Here is a 15,211-nt window from a genome sequence, read left to right as displayed (position 1 = left end):
TAAATAAGTAAGTTATGTGATGTTTTTTTGTGACACTTAATTTAAAAACAGTTTTTTTTTTTTTTATTTAAACTACTTATTGTATCACCTTTTTTTTTTTTTTTTTTTTTTTTAAGCATCCATTTTAATTTTTAAGTTTCCATTATTGAAATACATTATAGAAATTAATACGTTAAAATTATACATGCAGAGCCTGAAAATTTCAACTAACTAATAATTTCCTTAAAAACACACATTTATAAACATTAATTGATGTAATAAAATATTGTTATAATATATTATTTAAAATAAAATAAAGTGAGCAGATATGATGTGTCCAAATTCATAAAAAGAATTACTATCCTTAAAATTTTATTAATTTTAAATATGGCTAAATTTCTTAACTTAGTGTTAGTAAGTGGTGTGCAATGAATCAGCTATCTCAATTAACGACTAAGTACACTTTTGAACATTATTCAAACATAATAGTAACTGCATCAATCAATGAAATATCTTATAAAAAAGTTAAAAATTAGAAAAAGATGGGAAACATTTTAAACTAATATTAAAATAAAATAAATAACTATTATTACCTAATTTAAATTTAAATGATTTTTCAAATAATAATCCAAATATAATATTGAATAATTTTAATTTAATCATAAAGTCTGAACTAAGTAATAATTCTATGGGGACTTTTGTCCCAGAATAAAATTATTTTTTTATTTCATTTCATACCAATCTTGAGCTGTAATATGAAATATGTTAAATTCTCTAAAATATCTGCATATAATTCTATTATTCAGATATAGATGTAGTTAAGTCTTGAATAATTTATATTTGAGGTTTGAATTGTACCAAAACAACAAGATATGTTGTACCAGTTGCTAAGGCCTGAAAATAAATTTCTTGGTGTTACTACCAAAATCTATTTAAAGAAATTCTGTTACATTACTTATTTCTAATCAAACATGACTTACAGCAGTTATCAATCTCGAATTAACTGTTAGTAAACCACAAGCTGTGAATTTCATTTCCATTGATGAAATATGATTTGAAAACAAATTTAACTAAAATCAGAAAAATGTATATATAAAAAAATTTTTTTTAATAATTGTAAGTAATATATATTAAAATTACCTCTTCCTGTATTTCTTTAGCTAGATGTCTCGAATTAATATGAGCTACTATAGTTCTTGTTCTCATAGCCTGAAAAATTAAACAATTTCTCCTAAAACTAACATTATTACTGTAACATCCATTAAAATACACTTACACACATCAATAAATACATGGGTAGTTTTCAAAAAACCTTTTATAACGTTCATAGAAGAGAGTTTTTAACCTGATTTGAAACTGATTAATAATAATTGAGGATTTTATTTATAATCTTAACACTTTCTTGAGACTGGTTAATATTGTTTAATTAAATACAATTATATCCATTTTAGTCTCAAAACATATTTATTCAATTTATAACAATAAGCCAATTCGGCCATCCTCAGGCTCTCATACAGGCTATTCTGCCCAAGTCAATCCAACAAATTAACCTAATTAGTCAATTTTCACATTAAATTAAAATTATTTATCACAGACACCTTCTTTGTTAAAAATTTATCACACCAATCATTGTGATAAATTTTTAACAAAGAATCGAAATAATGAATCGTTTGAATAATCAAAGAAAAAACTTTCAAGTTGGGATAAAAAAATTAAAAAATTGTTCCCTCTGCATTGCATAAAGTAAAGCACACTATAATTTGGAAATATTTAAAGTATACTGAAGGTTTTCAGGCTTGGAACAAAAAGCAGTTACTATTAAACATGTGGAAAATAGAATTTTGAAAGTTAATATATCCACTTCTGAAAAGTAAAGTTTTTTTGACAAATTAATATTCTACACCAAAAAAATATTCAGTTTATGTAAAAATTTTAGTTGTCCCGTGTCATATAGATGTTACAAATCAATATTCTCAATAAAAATTTAAGTTATCTACATGAAATCTCCCCTTAATAATTTTTAAAGAATTATAATTTAAATAGTATTTTAACAGTTTTCTGTCTCAAACAGAGTTTTTATATAAACAAAAATTAATTTTTAAATAAAAAATAAGTGAACTAAATCAGACTTATTATTGTCTTTAAGTAATTCATGAAGGCTTATTGCTCCTGTTTAACATATTAAGGAAAACACACAATCTAACAACATTTTGAGTTGAGCCAAGGGCCCAATTTTTCATTTTTTTTTTTTTTTTTGCAGTTAAGTAGACTGATATAATGAGTTCAAGTATTATAATGAGTTAAATTATTATTTAATACACAACATTTATCTTAGTTGTAATAAAAAGAATGTTATTTATTTACAACTTAGTTAACTGAAAAGAAAAGAAATGTATCTTTAATTTCTAGATTAGAATTATTTATCCACCACTGGCTCTTTATAAAAAACTTTGTAATCACAGAGCATGAACTAGTACCCAACCAAACTGACCATACATCTAAATAATTAATGCACTTGTAGTACATATAAATACAATATATACAAAGTTTCTTTAGAAAGTACCATTTGAGAACCATTAATTTATGTTAGACTATATTACCTCTTTGCTTGTAAGTGATGCAGTAATAGTTGTCGTCAAAAATCTCATCAAATAATACAGGGTCCATAAAAGGATTTCGATATTTTGCAAGGCATGCTTCAGAGAGTTAAAGCTTTGCCAAAACATTGCAAAATAAATATTGAACAAGACTTTAGTAAAACAACCAGCAGCAGTACAGAGAAGCTGTAACTTATATATGCCATTCAGATCTTTCATCAATTCACACAGCTTTTTGTTTGAATAATGAAGAATTTCAATTTTCTGGACAGTCAGGTTATTCTTTGATGGTAAAACATTCCTAAACAAAAATAAATATTCTCTACCAAACAAAACACACTAAGCTGAATAAGAATATTGTATAAAATTTTTTTCACGAAATAGAAAAATGCTACAAATCTCTCACGATTGTGCAACAGGTGGACAAACATTTTGTTTTCTATATCCTCTTTTTCAAATCTTTATTGACTATACAGAGATAGTATAGAACTATCTCTTTTTGAAAACTCTCCTTTTACAATGTCTATGTTTACATGATGGCTATGTTTTAAGGTAAAGTTAATATTAAGATTGTGAAATCCTCTTTGTTTTACTGCTTTTGGTTGTATAAACCAAAAGAAACCCTCTAAAAATAATTTTTTTTTTCCATTACTTTTCATAAATAAATTGCACCAAAAACCAACAACAAGACAACTGACCGGAACTGTTAAGGTCAAAATTAGATTGATTAAATCATAGATCCTGATGACTAAAGATTTTTTTAAGTTAAAAAAAATATGAATATGAAAATGACAAATATCTTTGCAAAAATAAATTAAAAATAACTCATGACTAAGTTTGATAGTGATATGATTTACTTAAAACCTTAATAATCAACAAAGATAAATTTCCATGAAAATTTTTATCGAGCAATTAATTGAACTAATAATGACATAATTTAAGTAAAATAAAAACTAATTAAGATAAATAAAATATCAGGAACACAAATGCAATACTGTGTAGTAGTAGTAACATTTTCAGATATTAGACAGACTTTTTAAATTTGATGTTAGGGTACAAAACATTCTCTATTTCATTTTTTTTAAATTAACAATAACATTTCAATTTATAACTATTAAACATATTAGGGAAATGTACCAATGAAATGATTATTATTTCAAGTAATTATCTCAAAAGGTTACATAAAAAATTAATTATTTGTTCTTAGTCTGGAATAGATTTCATGGAGAAAAAATATTCCCATAAAGAGCCAATTACTCTTTTACTATTCATCCTGATTTTTCAAAATCGAGTTAGTAAAAATTGTATGATGGTAATAACAGTTCAGTCAAAATACAATAAAATAAAATAGGATTATTGATAAATTAAAGTTAATGATCATCCCACAATGGTACTTTGAAAGGTGAAAAGAAAGTTGAAGGTTTAAGGACTTTTAAGTCAAAAGCACACAATTATTAAAATTAAAAATATGATAGTTGATTTACAATTTGTTTAATAAAAATGTATGGATCAGTTATTGGAAAGACTGAGTGGGCAAAAGGATATTGGAAATTTCATGAAGAAATATATTTCAGTTTTAAATGTTTTGTTCCTCAGTTAGGTACCTATCTACAAGTTAGCAACAATTCCATTTTCTGTTTTCTTATACAATAAAAGAATATTCCCAAATAGAATTCCTTTTCTTGACAAACTCAAGAGTGGAGGGTTTAAGCTTTCTGATAGGGTGTGTTAATAGCCACATTAAATTATATACAAAACTCAACATATCAAATTTGATTCCTTTAAAAACTTTTTGATGATAAAATAATATTTTATTGACAGACATATAAATATGATCCATGTTAAAAATGATTACAGTTAAATGGTAATATTCGAAAGAATTTTTTCAAGTCAATTTATATCAAATTACCAATGATCTTACTAAGGCATAAATAGAGACTGATTTTCATGAAAACCAAAATTAACTAACATAATATAAATAGTTAGTGGTTTGTACTTTTCATATGCTGCTTTATTTAATATATTAAATCAACCAGCGTTTATATATATATTACATTACATACAATAAATAAAGTACTCCGCCTTCAGTGTTTTGTACAAATTTAAAAATGCAACAAAAAAAGAAAACCAATTGTACACATATTGTTTAAATATTAATTAAAAAATTGTATAAATTACCTTGTACAAAAATCTCCCTAATACCACGAAATTTATACAAATTTTCAATTATTATTTAAATAATGTGTGCACAATTGGTTATATTTGTATTTTAATTTTTAGAAAACTCTGAAGATACTGCTAATCCTGAGGAGTACTCTGAAATCTGAAAGTTGATTTTATATATTTTAAATAAATGAGAATATGTAAAGTGCAAATCACTAAATATTAATATTATATAAGTTGAACCTTTTCGGTGTTGAAATGTGGTGTATAATAAAAATTAACTAAATTTAATACACTAGAATAAACCCAACTAAATAAAATATTATGAATAAAAAAAAGAAATAGAAAACTTATACTTTTAAAAATCAGCTTGCTCAATTTTTAAAGTTAGTCTATGTTATCATAAATAAACTTACTTGTAAATAGAAAAATAGTTTACTACAACATACTGATCAACATGCTCAAATAAATGTTCATTTATCAATTTAAATCTTCCTTTTAAATATAAAGCCAAAACAATGAACTGTATTTCTGTACTAAATGATATCGAATTATCAATAGTTAAGATCACATTCCAAATAATTTCCCAGCTTTGAACAACATAAAAAGCATAGGACAAATAAAATAAAGTAACTATAAGCGTAGAAACAAGAAAATACAATGCAGCATAAATTGCTATCTTGTAATCTTCTTTACCATTTGGTTTAATAAGAGTTTTTAGAGAATGATCAACATGAGATAGCTTATTAAATAGCGGAGGCAAACCACTCCTCACAAAAAAAACACTGACTATCAAGGCTCCGAGGCACATGAATGAAACCATTAAAGGAGTCATCATCCGCATCGCTACCATCTGAACACTGGTCTGGTTCCTAATGAAGCTAACATAGTCACTAACATTATTGTCAGTGAGATCGATACGGACCAAAGTTGATGAAGTTTTAGACTCTCCACCAACAATTTTTGGGGTCAGGATGCCATGAACCAAACTACACAAGAAATAAATTGAAGATAAGACTAAGTGTGACCATGCCTTAATGAAATGAAACGAAGGCACTCTGACCAACTTTAATGGCATTGTACCATAGAAGATGGAAAGATAAAATACTGGCTTGAAGGAAAGATATACCGACCTCACCATCATGCTAACTTAAGTGCTGTAGGCAAATATTGATTGATAAGCCACTTTGAGGTTAACAATAAGAGCTAAAAGATGATTACTGCTATTACTCCCACTATTTCACTATGGGTACAGAAGTAACTATTTTATTTACTCGTTATATCATTATGGGCATAGGAGTAATTTTAGTTCATTAACTCCCTCATAACTCATGTCCACACAATAGAAATAACAAAATAAGATTTCAGTACATATTAAGGTAGCTTTATGCTAATTTTCATAAGCCTAACTTTTCTATATGAACTCTGATATAATGGGACCAAATCTATGACAGCTTCTAACAAATTGCTTATATATTCATGAAGCTTTTGACAAATGCTACTAAGTTGCGATTTTCATTAAATAACTAAAAAAGGATCCATTACTAGAAATATATGGACAGACCTAATTGAAAAAATGTTATATAATTAAATTTAACTTAAGACAGCAGTAGCATGTCATGGTGGAATAAAATACTTCTTATCCATCTTGGTCAGGACAATGACATGAGTCAGAGTGTGTAAAAGAAAAGCATTTCTACAATTGAATTCATCTTGATAATGTAAGTTGAAAGGACTAAATTATAAAGGAGTAATACATTTATTTGATAAGGTGCAATGAAAAAATCTTCCATGTTTGAATTTCTTTACTAATAATCAATAAGTGACAATGGTAAGCGACATCAGGCATACTGCAATTTACTACAAACCATTTCATTTATGCAATTCATAGAACAATAACTGAAAAGCTTAAATTTTATTAAAATAGTTACCTTTAATTGTTCTATGAGAAGCTAACATAATCAATTTTGATACATTATAGAATTAATAGTTAAACCTTAATTTGAGTTTAATGAAAGACCCTTTTTTTAACTTTGCCATCGTAATTTATTATCAGTTATGGACAATGTATTTTAATATGACTAAATAAGGATTAATGCTAATGTATCAAGGTAACTATATTAATCATATTTATTAAGCTCTTTGGTTACTGCTCTATAAATTACATAAATGAAATGGTATAGTGTTAATTGCAGTACGAGTGATGATGGGGCAATGTGCATAAAAGGTTGTCACTTATAATTGATTCTAAGTAAAAAAATCCAAACATGGACATTATTTTCAAATAAATTTAAATTATACATTAGGTAAAAAATAAAATACAATAAATATCCCAGGGTTCTCAACCTTTTTCTAATGCATGCCCATAAGCAAGGATTCTTCTATTGAGGCTTATCACAACTTTACCCCTCCCCCCTTCACAATAATTATTTCTTTAAGATAGTAATTTTGTTAACTATATCAAATATGACAAGTCTAAATTACTTTCATCATTAATTACCTGAAAGAAAACTTGACTTTTTTTTTTTAAAGAATAAAACATTAAAAAACCTACTGGCCAGATGTATGCCTCAAGTTGGGCACCCCAGATGTAGGTGATATTTACATTAATATATGAAGTTAAAATTATTTGATCAATTTGAAAAATGTCTTTAGATATATGATTTAATTTAAGTGTACAATATTTTTAGTAGTAGTCACTAAAGCTACTTTGCTTTACCAGAATCAACATTTCCTCTGCACTATATTTATTTCCTTTTTACTCTGGTTAAAGGTTTTGCAGTAATTTATTGACTTCTCTTCATCTGATAAACAGAAATCAAAATCAATTAAGGCAACAATTTGTTGCCATGATATTCAACAAAACAATGAGGTTAAGATAGTTCTCTTTTGGGCTTAATTGTATAATCCTTTTTAGAACTATTATCCGTCATTCTTAAAACTATATCATTTATTAATATAATCTGTAAAAATATATAGAACCAAATGGAATTAGGTAATTAAAAAAACTTTATAGAAAGGGAAAAATGTATTAAGAAAGAAGTACACATCTTAGATTTGTAGTCAAACAGAATCATTCGAACCAACACACTCAAATCCGTCCCAAAAATAATACATATAAAAAAACATATGCAACCATTTGGTACACAAATATACAGATAATTTACAAAAAACAAAAACAAAAAAAAAAATTAAGAAAACATGAAATGATAAATTATACATGGATTTATATTTCTACCATTAAACATACTGTAGACAATAAGGGTGTTTGGAGAGGGAAACGTTTACAATAGAACTTAGTTCAAAGGAAAACCTTTACAACAGTTTAATACTAATAACTTAAAATGGTCATCAGGAATTCAACAAGTTTTTTTAAGTTGGTGATTCCTTGACATAAAATTACTGCTGACCCAGGCAACTCCCTATGCACTTCCTGTTTATTTGGTACAATAATAAGTTCATTCATAACTTCTAAAAAAATGTAAAGTAGCAGATGGTTGACGTCACAGTAATACTCCATTTTACTTCTGAAAATTAAAAAAATAAAATTAGCTACGTTTCCAAAATATCTCCTGGATACTAAATATTTTATAATAGATGTATATATGGATAGATTACAAAATATTTAAATAAGAATTCAAAGATATGATAGTTACCATGGTATACAAAAACATATTAAACGGATATATATATATATTTTTTTTTTGTAAATTAATGGGATCCTAGAAGTCTCTAAGGACTAAATAAATATTGATGACTGTTAATGATTATTATTTGAAACACCTAAGAATTACAGTATGGTTGTGGCGGACTTACCCAAGTTTAGGAGTGAGAGGGGACAGCACAGTAGTCAAGTATTGAAAAGGTAACAATAGTGGTAATTGAATCAGAGTAAGATATCTTCCTAAGTGTATGTACCTAGGGAGTCAGAGTTAGGTGCTTGTTTCCTTGACTATTATAATTGGTTTTAAAAAAGTATATTTGTTTGTACAGGTTTGTTAAAAAATGTACCAATGAATATTTTAGAGTATTCCCTTCCATTCAAAATGTTTGTTAATTATTAACTCAAAACCTCTAGAAATGTCATAAATTTTCTCTGAACCAAAGTGTGTACAATAAAATGAAGGCCTACCTTAAATAACCCCTCTTAATAATGTTAAGAATAATTAATACTTTAAGCTACCTTTAAATTCTCATAAAAAAATAGTTAGTGTCTATAACAGTCCTTAGTAAATCAGACACATTGAAATTCTGAGTTATTAATGACAGATGCAGATACCTTCAATTTTATAATGAAAAAATCTCAAAAAGAACATAACACTATTACGGAAGAAAAAATCAATAAAGACAATTCATTTGGAAGGCAAAAACTATTTAAGGAAATTTTTTTAACACATCTAACATTAGGACCTTCATAAAACAAAGGGACAAATTTAATTTATCGATTAATTCATTCCCCACCGATCTAATCATACTAAGTGAAGTTAATGTCAATAATGATTTAGTTGAAATTTTACTGAATCCCAGGCTATTGTAGAGTGTTAAAGTGAGAAATAATACCTATGGTGGAAGGCTTATCATTTATTATAAAGATCAAGTCTCAATAAAATAAAAAAATTAATTTGACTCTTAAAAATTAAAAATTAAAAATTAATTTGAGAGTATTATTTCATCCATAAATAGTCCAACTCAGACCAACATCAAATATTTTATCCAAGGCATGAATGTATTGATCAATATAACGTACAATACTAATAACATCATAATTATTGTTGACATTAATATTGGTACAAAAAATATTAATTAAAAATGTTACTAATAAATAAATAGAAAACTAATAATAAGAGGCAGAGGCTGAAAGCACAACCAGAGGGATTATGGGAGGGAAGTGGTAAGACCCAAAACTTATGGGAGATGCTTCAGGACTCAATAGAGGAGTGGAATAGAGCGTTGGTAGCAAGCCAGAAAGATGTGAACCAGGAGGGCTAGCCTATCAAGACAGATCCAGAGAACAAGATACAGCCCCAGCAATAAGGCACTCGACCGAGTTCCAGACAGCACCACAGTAAAGTTCCCAAATTAATGAGAAAAAAAAAAAGAAAATATAAAAATATTTTTTGTAGTAATGGCTTGTGCAAGCCCAGTGCGCTGCCTAACTGCTGCCACACCTTGTGTGCCAGAAATGGTGAGAAAGGGAGGATAAGAAAATAGTAGAAAAAATGGAAAGATTACTTACTTCAGAAAAGAAAACAAACATTTATGTGGTGCTTCCACTTTCATCCTAAATGCTTTGTCATTACTATGCAAGGTACGAATTGCATTTTTAATAACTTAGTGGAGACAATGAGATATAATTATGATTAACTTAAAATAAAAGTTTATTAGAACAAGGAAATATTACCTCATCAACTTTTGTCTTCTTCCCTTTCTTGTTAGAGTTGGATTGTGAAAGTTTGCGTTTTTTGTCTTCAATCTACAATAAAAAAAAAAGAATATTTAATGGAAATCAAAATAATTTTATTACAATAAAATATATGACAATATTCCTTCCTAGATAACTTAAAATTGAGTTGATATGAATAAATAAAAAAAATAAAAATGAGAGATGAATTCATATACGGAAAAAGAAAAACTCAAATGAGAAGCAAGATTATTAGTCATATTTACATTATTCCTTTCAGGACTCTCCTCCAAATCCTCCAGATCTTCTTCATCTAATTCATCTTCAAGATCCTCATCTTCATCATCATCACCTACCAACTCACCAGCTGAAACATTGAAATTTTAAGTTAATCATCAATATTTATTGAAATGATAACCATAAGTATGAAATAGAAACAGATAAGGCATAGATAATGTCTAAACATAATACACTTAGGCTGACTGTCTATTAGTTACCCATTGCCATAAGACATCATGATTATAATCCTCTTATCGATAGCCATTCTTTCGCTTTCCTTCTGAATTTTCGTTTTAATTATACTAATGTTTACTTATTTTTTTTATTTCTAGTTTATTTATACTTTTCACTGTACATTTTATTTTTATTTCCGTTAACTTACTTTGTTCATTTGTGTAGAAGTTTTCCTATATTTTTACATTAATTTAACCACACCTTGGTTCACTTTTATTTCAAGTTATCTTTTTCTCTTACTTTATTACATAATTTTACTAGTTTTTATCTTTTTTAGCCCTTATGAAGCACTGTAAAGTGGGGCAAAACGTTGAATAATAGATTGTTTATTATTTCAGTTATTTTGACCTCAACTGGACCATCTTACATTAATTACTTGTGTTTAGTATGTTATTAAAATGTTTTAAACTTACTATTTTACAATAGTAAATTAATTGATATAGAACTGATAAAACAACTATAACATACACTGGCACCAACATTTTTGGACATCTTTGTCTTTTACTTCATGAAAATCCAGTCTCCAGTTGTAAAACAGTATACTCCAGCATGTTATTTCAATCATATCTTATCATAGAACATTTAAAAATCAAATGTATACACATTTAGTAAAACAAACTCAGTAGGGATATTCAATTAAAGTGATTTTAATTAGTTTTATCCATCCCTCTTTTTCACTATAGGTGCCATACAATAGACATTAGTTTTTTCTTAAATGTAGGACATGAAAATGTATAATGATTTTTCAATATATTTTAAGTGTAGATGAACCTATCTAAAAAATCTTAATGAAATCTCTGGAGAGTTAAATAACATAAAGTAGGGAATGCAGTGGGAACTTTTCCCCTCCTTCATAGGTGTATGTAGACCAATAGTGTGGATCACTCCCTAGATAAGAGATATATCCCTGCTACATATTTACCTTTATTTTAAAGTTACTTTTACAACCTCTGATAGCTCTCATATTCATATAAAGTATTAATGATTATTGCCCAATTTAATACAAATGTTAAATGAAAGTAATTAATTTATATATTAACCTTTTTTAGGTAGTTTTAATTGGATTAATAATCATGAAGATCAACAAATTTAAACTTTTTTATCATTTGAAATAACAAACTAATTATAATTAATTAATGTAAACTTAATTAAATAAAAGTGAAGATACATTACTGTATAAATTACAAAATAAATTAACTTACTGCCAATCGTGTGATTTCCTAGTAAGTGGACAGGCCCTGATCCTTTGACTAGATGGAAGGTTACTGGTGGGTCTGGAAAGAGAAGATCCAAGACAGCCTGTGACTGTGTGCTACCTCCTCTCATCACTGCTATAGGAAACTTCACGTCTGCTTTATATCCCATCGCTTCTACTTCTACCACGTTAACGTCTCCATCCTTTGCTTCTGCTCCCAGGACAATCTGTATATTCAAGTTTATTTTTATTAAAATTTAATCAATAAGTATTAGAAGTACTTAGTAAATATTAATTATTCAAACAATTAGATTCTTTAACTTAAGAAAACTTAACCATTATCATAAAAAAAGAAGTGCTCTTAAAATCCTAAACCTATCTGGAAAGCAAATCGAGCTTCTTGGGTCAGGTTACCACACAGGATATACAACTACCTCACTCTAGCCTGGAAAAGGTAGAGTACTTGTATAATTTGGAGAAAATAAAATTTACATAACCAATGCCAAATAATATTATCAGGATTTATATTATAAGTAGAATTTGAATAATATAAAACCATCGTTTAGCAACCTACGACCTACAGGTCTCTATGTTATCCATTTGTAGAATTTAATTTTGCAAACACTGTAAAACATACTAAAAAAAAATCTGGTGGGCCCACTCAAACTACTTTCCCCTTATCACATCGTAATTTGGTTGCAAAGAACAATAATAGTCCTGGCAAGGATTTTATGTTTATTTACTTATGTTTTTGGTTTATATTTGATTATATATCATTTTATATTTGACTATATAATTATCCTTAAAAATGGAATATTCCAGATTTATAGATTTCGAATTACTTAAAAAATGAACACACCAAAAGTGAAAGGTTTTCCAAGAGAAACTGATGAAATTACTTATAAAACACGGATAAAAACTTAAAATACACCACATCTTTGCTAATACTGGTACAATTCTTTCTTTTAATATAGGTGAGTATTCAATTGCCTTTCTAATGTATTATAAAAATGGGATTAAATCAATGACCAAAAATCCTAATTTTTTTTTTTTACTTGAGAGCTTTAAAATGGATAATGGATGAATTATTAAATTCAATGAATTCGTTGAAAACTACACATCAAAAATTTGACCCAATTACAATACTCTACTTTCTTAGCTGATAACTACAGTAAAAAACATAGATATAAGTATTTACCTAAACTTTAAGATAAAAAATGAGGCATAATAAACATAATCGTCAAACATAAGCGTGTATTTCACTAATTTTTCACACTTAAACCATAAACAATTCCCCTGCCCTTATCATAGTGAAAAAAAAAAGATGGTCAAAATCTGTTAACACTTAAATTCATTTAGTTTTCTGTAGTTATGTAGCTCAGATAATATAAGTATCAGCATTGCAGATCAGACGCAAATTACCCAAAAATTTATCATCATGGCCACATAAACTTGGAGTAGCTAGTTATAGGTTATTTAAATCAAATCCAACAAAAAGGGGCGAAAATGAAATTGTACAAATAAACATTAAATTAATTAATACAATTTCCAGTGAAAATTAAGATCAATATAATTTTATTAAGAACAAGAAAATCACACATCAATTCGCATGGAGTATAAGTAGGAACAAAATTATTAGAAAAAAAGAAAAAGAATTTCAGTAATACATATTAAAAAAATAAATCTGGAAAGATCGTATCTAAAATATAATAATTGAAACTAAAACGTTCTAAAATCTATTTCAATCATTTATAATTGTATCACATTTATGATAGGTATGTAGCTCAGAAAGAAATTCATCAACATTAAATATCTGACGCAAATTACCCAAAAATAACATCACTGCTACACACACAATTCAAAAATATAGCCTAAGTATTTGCTTGAAAAATAATAGTTTTGGATCACAAAATAAATCACTACAAAATTTGCCTTAGCTAAAAAATTCAATAATACTGAAAGAGAAAGGATTGAAAAAATAAACAGACGCTTAGTGGTCATAAATGTCTATCTCATTATATTTTCTGAATTTTAAGCATTGAGGTATTTCCTAATTTAATTCAAAATTAAGAAAGGTCACTAACATTCTAATTATAACTGAATATATAAGATAGGAGAAGCTGAAGGCAGAGGAAAGGGAAATAAGTATGTATCAACAACCAAAAAGACCTCCATACCCTTCCCCCCCTCTTTAAGTATCCAATTTTTTCTCTACTCTAAACCTCAAATTATATTTCTCCGTATCACTCATTCTTTTATGCAAGAAAAAATTCTGCCAGGGCCACAAATTTTTTTTTTCTTTTTGTTTAATATAATTTCCCTGGATACTGAATATAATAACCAATATTAAATGCTTCTTATTTTTTTTATAATTATCTTACCATTATTAAGTATTATTTATTAATAAATCTTATACAAAACCTAATCCATCTAACTTAAGTTTTCATTTAGGAAACAATATAACACAGTAACTGAACATATAACTATTAATTTCACAATAAAAATATGTTCTTTCTATTACGTGTCCATATAATACAATATTTTCCTCTTTTTAAACGAGAGTATTTGAAAATGAGATAAACCTGGAGCAGTCCAGACTTCTAATAGTTTCCATTTTTTCGATAGTTTGAACAGTCTAGATAATGGAAAGTCTGTGGTGGAGGACGTCTCAGGTGATGATAAGTTACAAAACTTTGATCACTCAATGATACACACATGATTATTCTTTACATCGCCACTGTTCATGATTTTGTAAATGGTGGAGACGATGTAAAACTAATCTCTAAATAACATTCTCTAAATTTACATTTCATGTATGTTTTTAGTTGTAACAGCAATCTTTAATTTATTTAAAGTTCTGCAGTTAAGTAGCTCAGATAATTTAAGTATAATCATATGCAAATCAGACGCAAATTACCCAAAAATTAATCATCATAGCTACAACTCAGAATTTTTTTACTACCAACTTTTAAATAAAAGATAAACACAATAAACAAATTGACAACAAAACATATTTTATGTTCATATTTATTTAGGTTAAATAAAAAATGAATGAATGATTCTGTTAATAAAAAAATTGTAATGTTTTATTTTGTTTATATATTTAAATCTCTTTTTACAAAATAGTATTTGAATTTATTTTGTATAATTAGTAAACAGTTATTATAGACAAGAGACGGTAGATGCAAACACTGAGGCAATGAACGGGAATTAATATAAACATATGGCATGTGATCACTTGATATACTTTACTGCAATTGCAATTGTACTATAATAGGGGTATTCATGATCTATGTTAAAGCGTGTTGAATGGAAAAACTTGTGTTAAATCGAAAAAAATTGCCTTCTTTTGCCGTGGTAAAA

General features: G+C 27.1%; 2 protein-coding genes across 2 annotated transcripts in view; both read right to left on the bottom strand.

Moving 5' to 3' along the window:
• Window positions 1-801: 801 nt before the first annotated feature.
• On the bottom strand, window positions 802-5,583 carry LOC106692452 (gustatory receptor for sugar taste 43a). Its single transcript, XM_014438408.2, has 5 exons — window positions 5,399-5,583; window positions 2,580-2,877; window positions 1,120-1,188; window positions 960-1,049; window positions 802-873 (listed from the first exon to the last, which is right to left on the bottom strand). Exons 1-5 carry the CDS (start codon window positions 5,581-5,583, stop codon window positions 814-816), a joined length of 702 nt encoding a protein of 233 aa, XP_014293894.2. The 3' UTR covers window positions 802-813.
• Window positions 5,584-7,946: 2,363 nt separating this feature from the next.
• The window catches only part of LOC106692516 (nucleoplasmin-like protein), an 11,327-nt gene continuing 4,062 nt past the window's right edge, over window positions 7,947-15,211 (bottom strand). The window contains exons 3-6 of the mRNA XM_014438495.3: window positions 11,856-12,075; window positions 10,407-10,507; window positions 10,141-10,212; window positions 7,947-8,266 (exon numbers count right to left, since the gene is read on the bottom strand). Of these exons, the coding sequence (XP_014293981.1) occupies window positions 8,261-8,266; window positions 10,141-10,212; window positions 10,407-10,507; window positions 11,856-12,075 (399 nt within the window). The 3' untranslated portion in view covers window positions 7,947-8,260. The remainder of the gene's footprint in view (window positions 8,267-10,140; window positions 10,213-10,406; window positions 10,508-11,855; window positions 12,076-15,211) is intronic.

The sequence above is a fragment of the Halyomorpha halys genome, unplaced genomic scaffold, assembly GCF_000696795.3.
Source record: "Halyomorpha halys isolate HHAL.00 unplaced genomic scaffold, Hhal_1.1 Scaffold58.1, whole genome shotgun sequence".
NCBI lineage: Eukaryota > Metazoa > Arthropoda > Insecta > Hemiptera > Pentatomidae > Halyomorpha > Halyomorpha halys.
Note: the sequence above shows the minus strand (reverse complement) of the source record. Positions and strands in the feature narration are given on the sequence as shown.